At 42.8% G+C, this 19,649-nt stretch overlaps 1 protein-coding gene and 1 long non-coding RNA gene across 2 annotated transcripts; both read left to right on the forward strand.

The window, feature by feature from the left end:
• Positions 1-2,762: 2,762 nt before the first annotated feature.
• On the forward strand, positions 2,763-3,343 carry LOC137905158 (uncharacterized). The gene is made up of 3 exons (XR_011105841.1): positions 2,763-2,910; positions 2,987-3,105; positions 3,196-3,343. It is a non-coding gene; the product is annotated as an uncharacterized lncRNA (long non-coding RNA).
• A 1,866-nt stretch (positions 3,344-5,209) lies between these two features.
• LOC137906131 (centriolar coiled-coil protein of 110 kDa-like) lies at positions 5,210-10,299 on the forward strand. Its single transcript, XM_068750437.1, is given in 13 exon segments — positions 5,210-5,413; positions 5,905-6,021; positions 6,924-8,090; positions 8,168-8,287; positions 8,440-8,596; positions 8,786-8,895; positions 8,967-9,083; positions 9,167-9,268; positions 9,368-9,484; positions 9,620-9,693; positions 9,780-9,860; positions 9,956-10,006; positions 10,224-10,299. Coding segments are annotated over 13 exon segments (2,493 nt in total).
• Positions 10,300-19,649: the final 9,350 nt, after the last annotated feature.

A 19,649-nucleotide genomic window follows, 5' to 3' on the forward strand; every position in this document is an offset into this window, starting at 1 on the left:
ACGGCGCGGAGTTCCAGCGGCGCGCCGCTGACATCTGCGCTTTTGCAGATGTCAAAAGGAGAATTAAAATCCCCGGACAACATCTGCATGCCGAACAAACGCCCACACATTAGACTACATGAATGATCATTGATAATAAAAAAAAGAAAGAAAAGAAAATAGAATATTAAGGGGCAAATCCTATATATTTTTTACTTCATTTATTTAACTACTTGTTTAGATAGAAAACATGAGACACATAAAATGTCTTACTAAACTTCATGGGTGTTTTCCCTCGTCTCTGATTTAACATAATCAGGAAGCAGTTCTGCAAAGTTATGCTGGTAGGTTGCACTAGTCATTGTGTACTATTAAAAACAATACAGTTGTAAATCATAAAGGCATGTACAATTATTGTTTTGATTTTCCCACATAAAATGTTAAAATAATACAAGTTCAGCGATAAAATAAAATATATATAGTTATTTCGGCATCATAATTCCAGATGAAGGGAAGAATCTCCAAGTAAACAGGGAAAACGCGCGAAATAACGCCGTTTCAAGCAGAAAGGGGCGGAGCCATGTTTTGTTTACAACGGAAGTCGCTACGGCTTCTTCTTCTACTATTTCCGGCGAATTTGGTAGAAATTGCGCATGTCAAAAAAGGATTTTCCGATCGAAAGTGTGACGCCTGCACGCGCAAACCCTTATCGGATCAATATTTCTAGGGTCCACAAACACAGTGCATCCGATCACAATTTTACTCCGAACTCCAATCGGATTAAAGAAATGTTGTCCATGTAAACGTAAACGCAGCCAGTGACATCTGCGAAGACCGTCCTGGCTGGGACAACGACACCCCACAGGCCCGGCAGCAACTCCCGGCGGTTATGACTGACGCGCGTCCGGACGTCGAGAAGCAGGGAAAACGTCCTCAAGCTAACAGAAACCGGGTTATTTAGTTAAAACACAACTAGAAATGCTTCCGCCGCACACATAACAAAGACGGAAGTGCAAAAACGTCCTAGCGTAGCTCGGAAAAAATGTAAACTTCCGTCTCTAGACTTCACAACGGGCTGCTTCTCGTGTTCATTTGCTATAAACGAGTAGGCCCAAAAACCTCAAACAAGGCGGAAACGTGTTCGTAAAATACTGCCTCACACAGCACAAACAACGCATAATCAATACTGTAGCAAGAGGTGAACTAGCTTCAGTAGCCGGTTAGCACAAATGAAGTTAATTTACCGAAGTTACAGCTACTCACCCGGCGGTTCCGAGTATTGAAGTAAACTCCGGTGACGCTTCACAGCAACTTTGCAGCTCCCAGTTCAAAAGGACTCTTGATCTATCGTTCGCCTTTTCCCGCACACGAGCAAATGTTCCGTTCCGTCACACGCGTGGATCCTTATATGGTAGAAATGACCATATATGGGGCCCTGTCAAACGCTTTCAACCAGACTTTCAAAATAAAACAGCGCCACCAAGTGGCAATGATGATGGAAACCACCTAAAAATGAGTCAATAATAATAATAATAAAGCATATTTCTTTACGTGGGGGGGAAGCGGGAGCACCTGATAATAATGATATTAATAAGACGAAGAAAAAGAAGAAGGGCAGTGTGGTGAAAATGGGGTAGTCGTTCGTACTGTTGCCTCACACCAAGTGTGTTATTTCCATGTCTTGGATTCTGGCTTCCTCCCACAGTCCATAGGTTTGAATTTGGCTGTGAATGCTTCTTTGGTTTTCTCTGTGTCGACCCTGTGATAAACGGGTTACCCATCAAATGTGTATGACTTTCCTCCATTGTCAGATGGATTAGGTTCCAGTGGTCCTACACGCCTGCAAAAAAAAAAAAAAATGTGGTCAAGAAAATTGATGGATTGGTGTGAACAACAAGTAAAAGACATACTGTTTGTCGTGCAAAACCTGGCCAAGGAAAGATTTGCAGAAGATTTACAATATGAAAGTTGATTCTCACTGAACTGTTATTCAGAAAATAATCATTTATCATTTAAATACTCATATTGCAGCAATCTCAAAATTTGCAACCGCATTCTAGCTTAAAAATATGTACGGTATTCCTTATGCTTGTTCTTTCCGTCCCTCCTATTATTAAAAATAGGTCAAAGGCCTTATCTTGTGTTTGTGTAATTTGTGTGTTAGCAACAGCTTTATGCATCCGGAGAAAACCTGAAAAACTGGCCACCTGTCAATTGTGGAATGATGGTGATGTGATCCTGTAGTCCTAGAGATCATGAGATCACATTACATGTAAGGGAAGACAATTTAGCCCGAGTAAAGTCTGCTCTGCCTTTGTGTGTCTTTCTGTTTGATACCTATAGTTGGAAGGACGTTCGCTCCACAGTCACTGGCAATGAAAGTCATCGTTTTTGTTTTGTTTATGTGTTTGCATCTTCCTGTAAAGCCCGATGATTCAGAACGCCGTAAGTAAACACCGCTGGCTTAGACCATTCCTCTGTGATAATGTTGTTTGCCGTTTGACTTGTTTGTTTTATGTTTGATAGTTTTCCGTTTTCTTTTTTAATTTTACAGATGTCAATTGTTTGAGTTGCCTCAGAGCAGCGGAAGGTATCTGTGCTTTTCATAATTCGGAAATTAGCGGTTTAAAATGATTTTATAGAAAGGTTTCACCTACATATATTACGCTAGTTTTGAGTAAATGGGTTCTTATGACCATTTGCGCTTGCGCTTGTCCACCATATTGCCAAATTTCGTGAAGTCACAGAAAGTAAATAAAAGTGTGTTCTGTCACGAAGCGATCGAGAAAGTCATGAAGGAAGCCTCACCGAAGAGCAGACGCACTGTCATTGATAGCCTCCTCAGAGGGGACGTGTGTGTCAAACTGTCATCCTACAAACAAGACCGCATCTCTAAGGACAAGATGGCATCCTCCTGCACACACCTGCTTAGTAAGATCAGGATGAAATGCTGTAACAATGAATTTCCGTGTTTTTAAATCTGTAATCAACATGTTTTTGACAACAGAGTCTCATTATGGCCGATTCAAGGAAGCATTGGTCGATAAAGAACCAAAGCATTTAAAAGCCATCCTGTGTTATGAGCAGTCCGCAGCATGTGTGGGGGTGAAACTGCAGTCTTTTGAGGTGGGTCAGATCAGATGTAAACACTAGCATCCATAATTAGACAGGAGCTTTGTTTCTGTAAGAACTAACATGCCTTCATTTTTATGACAGAATTCCAAAGAAAGCAGCTTCACGGAAAGTCACATTGAAGCTCTTCTTCGGGACAACAAGAAAAATGTGCGCATTACTCGACCCTCCCATCCAGGATCACCCGAGCACTCGAGAGATGAGTTGTGAAGACAGCAATGACACTTTGCTTCGACTGAATGTGTGATGCTTTTTTTTTACGATACTGTATTTCTTGAGTGTCAGAATAATAAAGTCTTTATTGTCTTGTTGACTTGTAATTGACCTGAACCTGAACAATGACATCACAGTTGCACAATAACAGCAGGAGGCGTTGCCAAGATTCCTCGAATAACAGTGATGATGATGATGATGATGATTGAGATGATAAATTCCTTGAGTGCCCCTGAAATGAAGTTAAAGCAGAAGAATGCTGGCGATGTAAGGTGATCAGCACGTTGGGAACAGTTATCGCTGCTAAACATAATGTGAAATAAGATTACATTTTATTTAGTTTAAAATCCCAATCAGTTATAGCATTTATTTCTGACCTGGAGGCCTAAATAGCAGGGCTGGCATCACAGAAATGGCATTAGGATATTATTTTTAATGCATCATAAATCACATCATTTCAGCTGCAAGAGAAGATGAAACAGGACAAGTGTCTCGTTCCATTTATCTTCCTTTGCTTTTTCATATTCTCTTCTCTGACATCTACTAAGTCTCCTAAGATTTATATATATATATATATAAAAATGCATATAAATATTACAATGCTTAGAGACAACATATATTTGTCGTCGCATAACTAATGATATTAATGGTGCTCGCTGGTTCCCCGCTATTGTATTAAAAAAAAAAAAAAAATCAAATTTTTTTTAAAAAAAAGCTGGGGCGACGGTGGCGCAGTGGTTGAGAGGGTCGTCCTACGACCGAGAGGGTCGTCCTACGACCGAGAGGTTGGCGGTTCGGTCAGGCGCATGTGTACACTGTCGTTGTGTCCTTAGGCAAGACACTTCACCCGCATTGCCCGGGCGCATGCGCACGCTGCGACCAGCAGCAGTTCAAACTGCTGTAAACCAAATTGCCCTCCAAGGGACAGATTAATAAAGTATTGTATTGTATTGTATTGTATTGTATAAGCAGACTGTGCAGGTCTCGTTGTTTGGATTGGAACGCGGCCCGTGCTGTTGCTAGGAGGCGCTGTTTGAGCCCGGAAGACTTGAACGTGATGAGCAAACCGAGATAGAGGAGAAGCATAATCATTACTCGTTCTGTAGCCGCACTTTCCGGATAATTTCTGCGTCCTGTAACACCCGCCGCTTGGAGACAGGAAGGAAGAACTCGCCTCGACCAGCTGTGAAGGTAAGATGGATAAACAAGCGCGCTTCACGGTGTCGACTGTCATTCTCATAGGACACATCTGGACTGGGCACATTTTATTTATTAATATATAGCTTCAAACGACGATCCAGCATCTGTTTGATTATATTGAGGGGAAACTATCAAAATGTGTATATCAATATATATCCAGCTAATCCAGCTGTGTCCAGCTGGATTAGCTGGACACAAAGGCGAACCTGTCCCCGTGCACCCCCGCATTCAGAACCGTGTGGACCCCCCTGCGTGAATTAGAACCGGAGGGGGGGGATTAATGGAAAAGCTCTAAACTGATTTCAGTCTAAATGTTCTCTCTATTCAGCAACGGGGCGTTCTGTCACCCCCGCCTGTCTGTGAATGGAAAGGTAAATGCATTCGCTCTATAAATAGAAGCTATTGATTTGACACATGATTCCATTCGCGTAGAGAGCAAAGCCATTGAAACGGTTTCCATCGCAACGAGCCCACAGCGTTGGAAGCCAGTCGCCACGCCAAGGTCTGACAAAGAGGAGCGGCAGGAATGTGACGCGTGTGATAAAACGCTGAAGTCACACAGACCCTCTTTTGTGTTTCTGATGGTTGCTCCAGTGATCCACACCCAACGCCGTCCCAGTCGGTTGACCTTGTGGACTTCCTTCTAATTTCTCGCTCTCTTTTTTTTTTTTTATTCTGCAGCTGGATGACGAGGCTACATGGTGTGCGTTTCCCATTATTTAGAGTGTGGATGTGTGGGCGTCCAGAGATGGAGAGCTACGAGGAGTTCTGTCTGCGGAGCCGGGCCACGCTGCAGGAGAGGGGGGGTTTCGAGAAGATGAGATGCGAGCAGCCCCTGAAAGCTCGTTCTGTCATCTGCTTCGGTGGGAGAGCGGCGCTCTCACCTTTGGTAAGAAGAAGGAAAGAAACCGACGTGATATATGAAGGACAGATCGGCTCATTTAAATCCATCAGCTTGCCTCAAGAAAAGGAGACAAAAGCCTTAGACTAGCGGACACTTTGAAGAGGTCGGTAGTCACGGTAACAATCAGGAAGTATTTCTTATTGGCCTACAAATGATGTCATAAATCATCAATATTAGATTTGCATAATTTGTCGGGGGGGGGGGGGGGGTAACTTCTAAGTGGCAGAACAGAAATGAAAACACCAAAGAAAGTGTGCAACATTTTATACATCCAGTCATCACAGTGTCTCCTATCCTTATTGATTTTTTTTTTAATGGCGATTAAGTCAACGCTCAGAACTGGATTCTGTCCTTTCCTTCCCTATCTTTGCATCTTTTTCACAAGTGTGTGTTTGTTTAACAAGGGAGTGATCATTTGGGATTATCTGGTTAAATAGTTTGATCAGACTCAATGTTTCACTTATTTATTTGTCCAGTTAAGTGCAGAGCAGCGCAGTGAGATGTGTGAACACAGACGGAGGGCAGTCCGGCTGGAGACGGACAGACGGAACAAGCTTCTGGCCCGGGTTCAGGACACACTGGGTCAGCCCCAGGTCAGTATGGTCCTGTTCACAGGTTTGGGTATGGAACACAAATGCATTCATTCATTCGTCTTCAGCGGTTTATCCAAAATGCAGGTCGCAGGTCATGCTGGAGCGTATCCCAGCTAACTCGGGTCAAGAGGTGGGGTATACACCCAGGACGAGACGCCAGCTCATTGCAGGCTTACTCATAGACAAACACACATTCACACCTACGGACAAATTAGCGTCCAATTTGCCTACGTTATATGTTTTTGAGGTGGGAGGAAGCCATAGAAACCAGGAGAGAACCCACCCAGACACGGGGAGAACAAGAAACACAAGAAAACTTAAATAAAGCAATCCTGGGATTATTTTCAGTTAAAACTAAAACCATTATTGTGTATCTCTTAAATCCACACATCTATAATTCTCAGCACTTCCCAAATGAGAAATATATCTGCGTGTCATTTCCATAATCCAGTCTGCTTCTTGGAGTCTGGGCTCTTCTTTTATCAACTCATAGAGCCGACTGATTCGACTGATGCTACTGCATCTGTGATGATGAATGATGATTTATGCATTTTTACTGAAAGAAAGCTCCATTAACAGCCACTACTGAGCTTCTTATTCAGAGCTCGTGGAGCGTTTCACGCGATGAGAGCTGTGGAAACGGCATATGAGCGTTCATTGTCTCTGTTGGATTAAATTTTTTATATCAATGATAAGAGAAAGGTGAGTTAACCTTGAGATCAGGTTGCATTTATTCTCAAGTGTGTTTTTTCAGTTTAGGCTCCTGACATTAAGACATTACTTGTCTTTATGCTAGTGATGAATGAAAAATGTTAAACCACTGCAGAACTAGTACCTGTAATGCAAGCGATTGAAACTGACAGTGATTATTTGATGACTCATCACTTAATGTCTCTGCACAGACACAGAACGCTCCGAGAGAGGAGGTTGAAAAGCTGCCCATTTCTACATCTGCTGTAGTCAACGGTTACACCCTGGTCACTGACTCTCCTGGACTATCCAAGGACCCTGGATTTGGGCTTCAGACAAAAGATCTGCCTACCAGTCCCTCTTCCGAGATGTCCGCTCTCCTCAATGGCTGCAAGGCGGCGGAGGAAGCAAAGGTAGAAAGCGAAGAGAAGAGCGAGGAGGAAGAGGAGGATGACATCAGTCTGGACAGCCTCCTTAAGACATCAAGGGATTATGTAAAGAAAGAGCAGAGTCAGCGGTCTAAAGTTGTCCGCATGGTTGCCAAGACTCCCCTTCCTGAGACTCCTGCTGACAAGGAGAGGAGGACCTCCAGTCCCATAAGGAGCGCGGATGTTGAATTTGGATTCAGTCTGCCTCTGCACCACAGCCCTATTGGCACGCCTCAAACCCAGGTCCAGCATCAAACTCTGTATGAGCCCTATCCCCAACAGTCTGGCTGCCTTTCACCTCGTCTGCCTGACCCGCTCGCTTGTCTTCCCAGTCCAGAGTCCAGCATTATCCCCCGTCCTCCGAGACGCAAACCACGGCCAGTTTCTACCGGAAACATTAATATTTCATTTCCCATTGGCCCCATAGATCTTATCCCTCGAAACCCTGGAAGGTCCGGGGATGGTGTCTCAGGAGCTGCAAAGCCCCTCGATCACTGGAGCGCAGCAGGTAGTCAAGTTGCTATCGCCAGTGGCAACCGCCGAGCCAGCCACTGTGGTACCAGTCCAACGCAGGAGACCCAGAGCCCCATTAGTGCCTCAGGTTTCTGCCCAATGGGACATCAGGACCATTTGGCTGCAGGATTTCGTCGGCGCTGCCACACCCTTGACAGCCAGCCACACAGCTACCACTCCGGAGTTGAAAGCATAGACCGCAGCCAGGAAAGGGTCCCTCGCTTCATGGCAGGAGTTCCACGGATGGCTCCGAGTCGCCGCAGCCCTGCAGCCGCCACAGGCCAGTCGTACGACAGAGACAATCCCCTGCTGTCTCTGCTGAGGCCTCAGGTCGCTGTCAGCATGGAACCGGACGATGCTCAGAGGACAAAGAATGGAAGGGCCGGTAAGACAGGTGAGTCGCTCATAAACACATCCATCCATTCACAATAAGAGACAGCGAAGAAAAGGAAAGGGATCAAAAGCTTTGATAAGTGAAGGATGAATGATTTTATCTTTGCTGCCCATCGAAAGAGGAGGACAAGAGGAGAGCACAGGGTCTGGAGGACATGCAAAGGCTTCTGAAGGACGAGCATGTCTTCCAGATGTCTCTGCTCCTGGCTGAGCAGGAGAAGGAGAAGCAACACCTCCGTCTGGTGAGAATTATTTTTAAAAATAATTTCAACTATCACTATCACTAAGAAAAAATAAACAAATAAAAATAATTTGCTGTTTGTTTCAAATGCAATAATGTGAATGTATTTGTTTTTAACTGGTTTAAGTAGGTGTGTGTGTTTGTGTTTAGGAGTTTGAGGAGACCGAGAGGAGACTCAGGGAGCAGGGGTGTGGTGGGGAAGCTCATGGATGGACGTGTAGGTCAGTGACTGACGGATATTCCGTTGAGGGCCCCTCCAGCCCCGGACGGAAGCTGTCCCACACACCATCTGACCCGCTGCCTGGACACGGTAAAGTGTTCTGGAGTTAATACAAGTTTAAGAGGGTTGAAAATCAGGGGACTCATTATTGACTTTTCGTTTCTACACTGGAGACTTCTGCCCATTTCCCCAGATAAATATGTCTAGAACAAATATTTAAACTTAACAAATTGGTGCAATCTAGGCTCAAAAATGTTTTGTTTTTTTCTCTTTCCCCAGATTTCCCCAGTCCTGTAAACTCCTGTGTGTCCTCTCCCTCCGTCCAGCCTCCTGTCTATCTTTGGGGACCTGCATGGGCAATCGGCAAACCTCGAGCAAGGCTAAGTTTGGTGCGTGTGTCCAAGTAAGACAATGAAATGTAAGTGAATACGTGTGCACTGACCTTCTTTATGCTCCCCAGGTTCTGACAGCAGGGCAGCAGAAGACGTTTTGTAAAATCGGTGCCATGGTTCGTGGGTTCCTCACGCGCCGTCTGCTGAAAACAGAGAAGGTTAAACACCTGCGAAAGACTGTCGCGGTGAGATTACACACTTAAGACGCAGTAACAGAAGCCAAACCTTTGCTCTGAATATGACTTCCCTTCCCTGTGTGTGTTCCTAGGATACGCGAGAGTTCATCCGTACTTTCCGGACTGAAGCGACACAGAAAAGAGGAGCCTCCTCAGCACAAGATCGTTCCTTAGAGGAGCGAGTTCGAGCCCAGGTATGAGCGTGTTACTCTAACGTGTTACTCTATTGCCATGGACAGTAGAGGCCACCCTTTCCCTGTTTTTTTACGAGTGGTATGTCTTTTGTCCCTCAGCTCCAAGCAGCCCTTTATGACATCCACAACATCTTCTTTGAAATGCCTCTGGGTGATCGATTGGCACTGCTGCCGCAAGAGAGGGAGCTTCAGGCAGAGAGGAAGCTACGGGACATGGTAACCAGAAAATACAAGTTTACAAACTGACAGACGATAACGACGCTGTTATTCGGTCACCTTGTGACATGCTTCGCCTCAAGCTGTCACTGTCAGTAAATCTATTGTAAATTACATTCTATGTCAAACCTGTAGGAGAAAGCCAAGAGCCCCAAGGAGAGGCTGGTTCTCTCTGCTGCCACACAGAGGTCACTGGACAGGAAAAACAAGTAAGATGGGATGAATGGTGTTAGGCCTCGAGATTTCTGATGATGAGATTCAGGACTCGGCCACGACTTGTCTGGCGCTCATACAGGGTCGGCGAATCCCCAGTGCAGGCTAGGAAAATGCAGCAAAAGCCAAAGAGCCCTACTACCAACCGGAGCCAAGCACATCAGTAGGAATTTGTTATAAGCTTTGCAGTTCATTTGATCTTGCTTCATGTTTTATACTATTACACTCTAAACTTTTTTTTTTTTTTACTTTTGTCAGAGGCCTGAAGCCATATCAAGGCCAAAATTCTCCCCAGCTGAACCGCCAGGGGTGAGTCTTTACTTCGACTTATTTCACAAAGCGTAATTATCTCAGAAAGTTCCTTTTCTTTATTAAAAGTCATGTGAAATGTATTTGGAAAGATCAACCACTGTAAAAAAATTTAATGTCTGTATTAAACCTTTAACGTTCTAATCACAATAGTTATTACAATGTAAATGTGTGTATTTCAGTATTATAGTAGTATATAACCAGTCTTCCTTTTCAGGAGCTGGTACAGACGAACCCCAGAGGAGAGGATGAGGCGCGCCGATAACCTGAAGAAGCAGCACTCTCTGGGTTAAAAGCTCCATTTGACATTGTCTGAAGCACAAACTTTCATTTTTAGTTTTGGATCCAATCCTTGCATCGGTTAAACTCTAGAGTCAGTGCTGCTAATAAAGACTTGTCTATAAACTACCTACTGAATTCTACTGATTGTATCCTCGATAATTCACCGTTAGAATGTCATTGTAATTAACAACTGTAGCTTAAGTAGTTGTAGTAGCAGCAACTAATTGTTATCTGCAAAACACTCATGTAGCTTGATGTAAGAGAGTAAGAGGACATCCTTTAGTCAAAGAAGATTTATGACTTTGACCTTTGCCCTAATATGAAATAATATTTGACCTTTGACATTTTTATGATTGTGAATATTAGAAGGACGGGGTTTTTGACCCCTTGACCTTTCCGGAAGTAAGGGGGGGGTGCAATTCCTGAAAATATCTGCAAATATGGGGATTCATGTAGTTACTACTTTACACCAGCAGATGGCAGACACATGCCACTTCAACCTGAGCCACATTTGTGGGTGTGTTTCTATTCAAAGTTTAGGAGTATAAATAGATTGAAAACCGTTGCCCGGTCGAGGAGTTGAGACAGGGGATGGGTGTACTTCTGATCTGACAAATGCTGAGCCCATTGATTTCCTCTCTCTCCTCTTCACCAACGAAACTAATAGATATGCCCACCAGTTCTTAGAGATGGAAGAACTGAATCCAGATTCCATGGGAGAAAACATGTTTCAAGACGTTTCACTATGATTAAGTGTGTACTATGAAGTTAAATGTGTTTGTTAAAGGGCTTTGAATACCTGTCTGTGCTATAATAAATTATTTAAGATTATAGCACTATGAAGTATTGCAGTGTGTTTCAAAATTTGGCTATGCCAAATAGGAACATATCCAATTGTATGTGTACTAGCACCACTACACTACTAGTACTGGTGTGTTATTACACTTATCTAGCTTCACATCAGAACAGACACAGTGCAGTTTACACTGGGGCAAAAAACAATATGTAAACCCATTATTTAACCACATGTTGATGAATTTACTCACAGCAAGTCTTCACTGTTATACCACAATGACTTTATATTTCTGTGCCAGTATTATTCAGTGTGTTGATGCTTGCTGACGTCACTGTACTTTGTAAATTTCATGTTTTCTATGACCAGAATAAATTAAGAACTTAATTTTGGGGGGGATTCTGTTTCATGATAAATTTCACAGATGTTTTCTGTGAAACTGACCCGACAATCCACATGAATGCTTAAGATCTCTGTTGGGGTATATAGTTGTAAATGTACATACACACAGTGGAACAGCTGATTGTGTCTTTAATCAGAAATGTCTATTTTTGAAGAAACTCAGACGACTGCATGGAATCACAGAATAGGAAGTATGGAGGATCAAAAGCGGTATCAGCTGAAAAAATGTCAATTGCTTTTACACAATAGGATAAATGATGGAGCTGCAAGAATTAGGATGTAGGTCAGTCAGTGTTGTATGGCCATAAAAAAGTTAGTTATAGATTTATTAAAGTTGTTATCCTGGAAGTAAACACTCAGATTATCACAGTCAGCCTGCACGTGCGCCATCAAACTGATTTATTTTCATAGATGAGCTTTTCTTCCAAAGGTCGCAAATCCTCTCTGCACTTTCACATTAGCTTAACACTCAATGCAGAAATCTGCATGATGCGTCTGGCTTTCCCCCCTTCAATCTTCACACGTTTTCATACACACAGCGTCCTACTGCTCTCTGTTGACGGTTCTTTTCAAAGCTCCGGCTGCTGCAGCCAAAGATGATGCTATGATAGCAGTGGGAGTGAAACAGAATGGTGAAGTTACAGGCCTGACAGTTAGACAATGAGCAGAAACTCACTGCAGCCTCAGGCTCAAAAGCTGTAACACAAAACGTTTGAGTTGAACTGTGAGATGAGAATGTGCTCACAAGTTGTCTGGAGAGTCCTTGGACAAACCCACTGATTTTGTATTGTCATGTGGCTTTGATTATGGGATATACTGTTTATTATGCTGCTAATGCAATGTCAGCATAATCTGATACGGCTGTGAAGTCATGCATGTGTCATGACATATACTGGTGCTCTGCTTGCTGTGAACACCAGAAGGAAGCAAGGGTTGTTTCAAAGTGTTTAGGATTTATCCACACAGAATACGCACTGACATTTTAACACAGAGGGTGACAATGCTGTAAAAGAAGTATGGAAACGTAAAGAGTTAAAAATGGGATGATTAGAGTGCCATCATAAGAATATTGATTGCTTTTGACTGATAAAAAACAGGCAGTACCAAAAAGTACATTAACTTAAAGCTGTTGAAATAGTCTGCTGTTCGTCACCATGTCTGTGATTTTTCAAAATAATGTGCATGAAATGAGCAGACAGGACAGAGCAGGAAAGCTCGGTGCAACCAATAGCATCATTTGATTTTTTTTTTTAGTCAATCACTGAATTTCCATGAAAAAGTCTTTTCTCACAAGGGAGAAATTGAAAGTTCTGCTAATTGTAATTTTCCGGAATAACCGTGCACACAGATTTTACATTTGGAGAAACAGTGAGAGTTTTCAGTTCACTTTTAAGGCATCTGTTCTTGTGAAAACTAAAGGCTCATGTCTAGACTCTACCAAACAACAGGCGGAATACTGTAAAATATTTAATATTTACTAAATGTTTTTCTCACAATTTAGGAAACAGAAAAACGTACATTTTTAATGGCGGGAGAAAACCCATGCGAACATGGGGAGAACAAACTCCACACAGAAAGAATTCAAACCTTGCTATGAGGCGACAGCGCTACCCACCACCTAAATGTAATTAGAATGCTGAGAATTGGGATATATATATATAATAAATAATAATAATATTATTAATATTGATATTATATATTTCAATATCTGGGAATTAGGATATTATTATCTGAAAATTATTTGGAAATTCTCAGATATTTTACAGCGTTAGCATTGCTAATTATACTGTAAAAAGAAGAAATTGCAAGTTTTAAACAGGCAACCAATTAAATATGAACTCTTGTTGCATCTGTAAAGGTGGAGTGAAGCAGAGTAAAGACTCATCAGATGATGACATCAACATCAAATCTGCTATCAAAATGTCAAACATATTTTTATATGAAAAAAGAATGAAAAGGTTGTTCTCTCCCTCCCCTCCTTTATTTTTTCATTTGTTTCTGCTTTATTTTTCTGCCTAACATGTCTCCCCAGTATTTATGAGAGTGTTTCTGCCGGTGTGTACAAGCACATGGAGTTTGTCAGTATTCTAGTAGTGGGCAAACACCGCCGCCGGCCAAGGAAAGCTGCGGTGGTGGTGATGTTGTGCATGTTAATTGGAAGGAAGACAGACCTCTGCCTCATGTGAAGAGGCTGGATTAACTTATTTTGAAAAACTGCAATTAGCCGAAACAGGCTGGCAGCATCTCAGAGGATCTGGGCGATGTCTCCTAAAGCAACAGCGTGGAGGACACCAGTGAGAGAGTGAGGCATGCGTGGAATGATGCTTCCACAGAGTGAGGGGATCAGTCTGATTTAAGAGCTGAGATCTGGATAAGAGGGGGGGTAGGTCCAGAACATTTCCTGTTAGAGTAACACATGTGTTGCCTGGCAACCAAACACAACTATGTCATGCATTTGACAAAGACAAAAAAAAAGAAAAGAGCAAAGACAAATTTAAATTTTCTTCCATTTCATTCCTTCAATCTTTTTTCTTTCTTTCTTTCTTAATAAATAATAAATAAAGATAAATAATTATTTGTTCCTCCTTCCTTACTTCCTTTCTTTCTTTTCACCCACCCCCTGTTTCAGGCCATAAAAGGCAGGGATGCTGTGTGATGGATGGCAGCGTAACCTCTGACTCAACGGGGGTCTGCGGTGCCACTCTGCAGAGGTCCTGCAGTTTCTCCATTCAGCTCCATGAATCGATGACAATACGGGGGATCCACTTCTCATAGTGAGCAAACATTTACCACATCCTGCCAACCAGCGATGCTGTATTTTCATAGAGTTGGGAAAACTGCTCCTTAGCAACCAGACCTGAGGCACCAGGAGACCCGCGTCCAGTGCATCAAAGACCAGCTCAATGTTTCATGGCAGGTATAAATCTCACTGATGATATTTACTGTGTACCTTTGCTTTCAATAAACCATGCATGAAGGAAATACACTATTAAAATTTAGTATTCAATGGAAATCTAGGTTAATTATTTAAATCATGCCTCCTTGACGTAAATAAAAACATCATGACTTTAAAGTGAAATTTTACTTCTACTAAATACTCCTATACCCTTATCTATTTACACTGTTACACTGTTTTTAAGGGGAACATTTACAAAAAGTACAACAACAAAAAAACACTGAACTGTATATGGATCTTAAAATATGGGAATTGTTTCAATTACATGCAGATATTGATCCAATAAAGTATCATAAAATAATATAACACATCCATAAAACTGTCTTTGGCCCGATAAAATCCATCAAAACCAGCATACAGATGTGGTTTGAATCATGTTAACACACGTAATAACAAAAACAACATGTTAAGGATATGAAGTCCTGCGCCATCATTTATACCATAAAATATTATTAGGACTGCCTTTTATAAAGCATTTAATATATAAAAGCTGTCTATAGATCCACCATCGTAATCATTGAAATCAACACGTCTTCATTCCAATAACTCCGACAGGGAATGAGTGCTGCTCTGTTGACAGCCTGTGTTGCACTAAGTGGAAAAGCTTGTACTGAGCACACATCCGCAAACACTCATTTACAAATGTTGATGGAGCTGAGGCTGTCCCGCAGCTCTGTGGGATTCCAGGAAACTTAACAATGCCCCTTTCTCCTCCAGTTCATCATCCACTGCCTCCCTCCTTCATCACATATCGGCCCCATCTTTCCCCCACTGCTGGCTGCCTCTACATCGTCACAAATACAGACACATTCCTCCCTTTTCCATAAGGTCCCTGACATATTTGCTCCTTTCTCAAATCTAAATAACAGCGAATATTCTTTGAAAAGACCAAAAGACCTGCTCTGCGCTGAAGAATGTCTGTAACAAGTCGCTGTTGATTTAGTGATGACAATCCTGAAGAACTTGCGGAGCTCTCGCTGCTTTGAGGCCGTCTCTCCATGCACAGTTTCAGGGCTCGGGCAGCGGGTTCCACTGCCACCAGGTATGGAGAGACAACTTCCATATCCTCCTTTCTCACCTGTGATCTCTTTCACCTTGCCAGCATGACTATGGCTTCATAGCACACCATGACTGCTTTCCATTTGTCTGCCAGCCCATATTGTACTATTAAAACAAAATTCCTCCACTGCTGAGGAAATTAATGGAATGGATTGAGACTGTTTTTTATATAATTATATCAAAAATGCTCTAATTGCACATTATTATAATTTCTTTTTTTTTTTTTTTTACATGTGGTCTCTCTCATGCAGCTCACCCACCAGGCCAGCTGCTGGTTATCTCCTGTGATAACCCATGAGCCACGGCTTCATTAGTCTTCTGCTTTGACGTGTATGTTGAAGGAAGCAACGGCAGCAAGGAGAAAAGAAATATCGTGTTTAAGGAGCCCATTCATATCCTGACCTTCTCTCCTGTGTCTCTCCCGTCATTCCCTCCATCCTTTAGTCAATACAGAAAATCATACACAAGATCATTTAAGTGAGGAAATATAAATGTAGACATATGAAAAGTAACTGCTGCATGGAGCTCACAAAGGACAAAGTGTTTGTTTATCTGCCTGGTAAAGGTTTTAGGAAAATATAAATCTTGCTGTGAAGCTTCGAACTATTACAGGTGGTAGCAGTTCAGAAGTCAGGAAGGTGCAGCGTGAATTCTTACTTTATTCCACACACAGTATCGAGAGACAAATTTAAAGACAGTCAAGCGCTGCATGCATACTGTGCCCATTCAATGTCTCTTCCCACTGGTCTGTGAGGAGTGCATCTATAAAGTTGCCTGCTGTATGTTTGTTTGCATAATATTCTAAAAGCATGGATATAAATAAAATACATTTTTTATTTCAAAAAAGGACAGAAAGGGACAGACAGCTATTTCTGTCCATCTGGAGACAATATTCAGAAACAGGTTATCTCTGCTCTATAGATGGCGCCAGACAACCAAACATAAACATGTGTCTGTTGTGTCAGGGCCGGTTAGCTCAGTTGGTTAGAGTGTGGTGCTACTCACGCCAGGGTCGTGGGTTCGACCTTACGGGCCAGTCTTTTCAACGTGGGACAGATCTGTGAACCCTGTACAAGTTCAGAAACCCTGGTTTCTGTCTTTCTCCAGAAACAACATATTTACTGTAGGTGAAATCGGAACCAACGTTTCGTGGGTCGGTCATGCCCTATTTGAAATTAATAGCTGCTTTATTTACTTTCAGCTAGTATAATCAATTAATCTTTTTCCAAGGCCACAAATATGTTAACCCTCAGTACTAATAAATGTGGAATAAATGTCACTCTTAGAAGTTTTATTTAATTTACTAAAATGTTTAATAAATCAAACAAGAAAATAATCAGAAGGATAATTGGTGGTGAAAAATAATCCACTACTGAATGCACAGAAAATCCACGTGCATTCCATTTTTTCTTCATGACAGATTGCAGTAATCTCTTGACACTCTGCGCATACAGGCTTCATTGACTACCATTTTTTTTATCTGTCCCGTGTAAACATGCAGCAGCTATATCTGGCTGTGGGAACTCCTCCTCTGACTATGGTTATGTTGGGATCCTCCACAAACAGAAGGAAAATTCAAGGAAGAGTCACTGATTGATTCAGTTTCCACACATCCCCTTGCTGGAGGGGGTCAGAGGAAGTCGGGAGGTGCAGAGGGAGCCGATTGGAAAACTAAACATGACAGCGCCAGAGGAAGCCATGGTACAATCAAAGGATAGAGGGTTGAAGGGAGGGATCAGCAAATATTGGAATGCTCAATAGTTGCACCCAGGTAGAAATCCATCCAACCTCCTATGTTAAAAGTCACTGCTAAACGTCCTGAAAACACACCACAACGCCCACAGGTCAGGACCAATATTTGCTGTACCAGTGCAGGCATTGCATGGTATTGTGTGGGTGCCTTCTTCCCTGTACCTGCCTGGATGACTCTAAAACCGGATCTGCAGGCCAGTGAGCGTCTCACACAGGCATAATGACTTTTCCACTTTGAGGCAAGTGAACTTTTTTTCCACTTGCCCCCATCCACCTCATTTCTTTTACCAGCTTGACCGTTTCCTTGGGGACGATTCAATTTAATTTGTTTTTAACTCCTGCCTTGCCACAATGTTCCAAAATCAAAACTCTTTGCACATCTCCTGCGCAGGTAAGCAAAAGCGATGGGCTTTCCTGGTGTGTGTTTTTAGGTGAGACACGACTGACTCTTGAAGCTTGACTGTGTAACTCCAAACCCTTCAGCTGATGGCCCATTAGATCAGCTGGGTGACCTAACTGCGCTGCCCAAGGGCTCAAAAATAACGAGGGGGTGAATGAAGCAATTGTAGATGAAAGAGGCAGGGCGGGTCGACGCTGCAGGGTATGCATCAGAGTATTTATTCTGTCTACACAATCTAGCCCCAAATTCCCACCGCCACGTAGCCTAAGGCTGCATATTTATGATGAAAGGGAAATTTCCCAAACATTCACATGTGAATCAGTGGTGTAAATGTGTTGCAAGTCAAGTTTTGTCATGGGCCTGTTGGACTAATAACTCCTGAATGGAAGTCTGGAGAAGCGGCGGTCTTGCTCTCCTGTCGAGGGGGTTAAATGCCAACATGAGATGTGCCCAGGCTCCACGGCAAAAAAAATCCCAAGTCTATTGAAGTTTATTCTAGCTTTGATTCAACCATGCCAACTGATATTTATTGGAAGAAAAATGGTAAAAACACAGCCAGTAAGAGATGAAGCATCAAAATGCCTCAATATTGAAGAGATCCCGAAAGGGAAACGCACCCAGATGTTTCTTCTTTTGTTATACAAGAACCAGAACTTGTCTTCTGCTTCGTCTTTTCCCCGCCCCACTGTTTGAACTTTTTCTAGGTTCAGAGAGGTCAGCTTTATGAAGAACATCCCCATTTCTGTAGGAGCACATTAGCGGTTTGTGCTGAGAATGTCAAATATCATTTTTTATTAAAATACTAAATATCTGGAAGGTGTAATTTTAGGAATACTAGTGTAGCAGTAATCTCAAGCTAGCTTTTCCATTCTCTCCCTGTTGATGTTCTCCTCTGGGCCCCGTCCTTTCATGTCAGACCGTCACTATCGTCCAGCGTCCTGGTCGAGTGTTGGGTCACGTCAGTATGTTGCCAAATGTCTGCTGTAAAGCCACACTAACACACGTGTGTGTGTGTGTGTGTGTGTGTACAAGGAATTCACATGGCAAACAGGCAGGCACATACAGAAATGCCAGTGGAACACACGCATGTATGTGACATGCATACTACACGTTTGCACATGCTGTAAAGTCGATCATGACTCGAGACTGTTTGCCACCTGATCAATCATCCCAGCTGCCATTAGATCTACAGGAGAGGCATTCCATCCCAGCAACTGGAGAAGGGCGGTGCATGTTTTATTTCCACTCTAAGAACATGACTGAGAGGAATTTAAGGCTTCTTTGGTCGGCTTTTTAACAAATATCCAAAGATCTTTTTTCCAATTTCATTCCTTTGACTATCTCGACTCTCTCAGGCTCGACGAAACAGAGCCGGCGATTGTGAGCAGGGAAAATGTGTAAAAGTGGTAAAGGAGGAGTGAGGAGCAAAGCCACTGTGGATGAGGCACTTTATCTCCCCTGCTGTCTATATCTTTCACCCCGTCCATCCTTCTCCTCGCCTCTTTGCGCTTTGATTTTTCTCTTTCTTCTGTTCCCTGAAAGAGCTGAGTGTCCCGAGTGAGAGAGAGTGTGTGTGTGTGTGTGTGTGTGGGTGTGGGTGTGGGTGTGTGTGTTATGTATTGTTCTCTTCATCCACTAAATGATGAGAAAAGCTTGAAATAACAATGTGTAGGGGCGGAGGAAGATCCCTCTGTTCTTTGTTTCATCTCTTCTTTCTCTCTGTTCTCACTTCTCCAGATGACAGCAATGCACTCTGCAGATCTCCTGCAGGTGTGGGGCTTTTCACCCCCCCCTGGAACAAAGTGCACACACACTAATATGTGAGTGTAAATGTGTTCGCTATGCTACAGCACATGCACATATGTGAGTGTGGAAATGAGATACGAGGCCATCTGCAAAATCAAGCCTGCTGTGGGGTTTCCATCATTTTTGGCGAAACTCTAAAAGCACCGTTGTTAACTATCAAGCGCCAAACTTAGCAACCATCCAACGTGGTGGG

The sequence above is a fragment of the Brachionichthys hirsutus genome, chromosome 16, assembly GCF_040956055.1.
Source record: "Brachionichthys hirsutus isolate HB-005 chromosome 16, CSIRO-AGI_Bhir_v1, whole genome shotgun sequence".
Classification (NCBI taxonomy): Eukaryota; Metazoa; Chordata; class Actinopteri; order Lophiiformes; family Brachionichthyidae; genus Brachionichthys; species Brachionichthys hirsutus.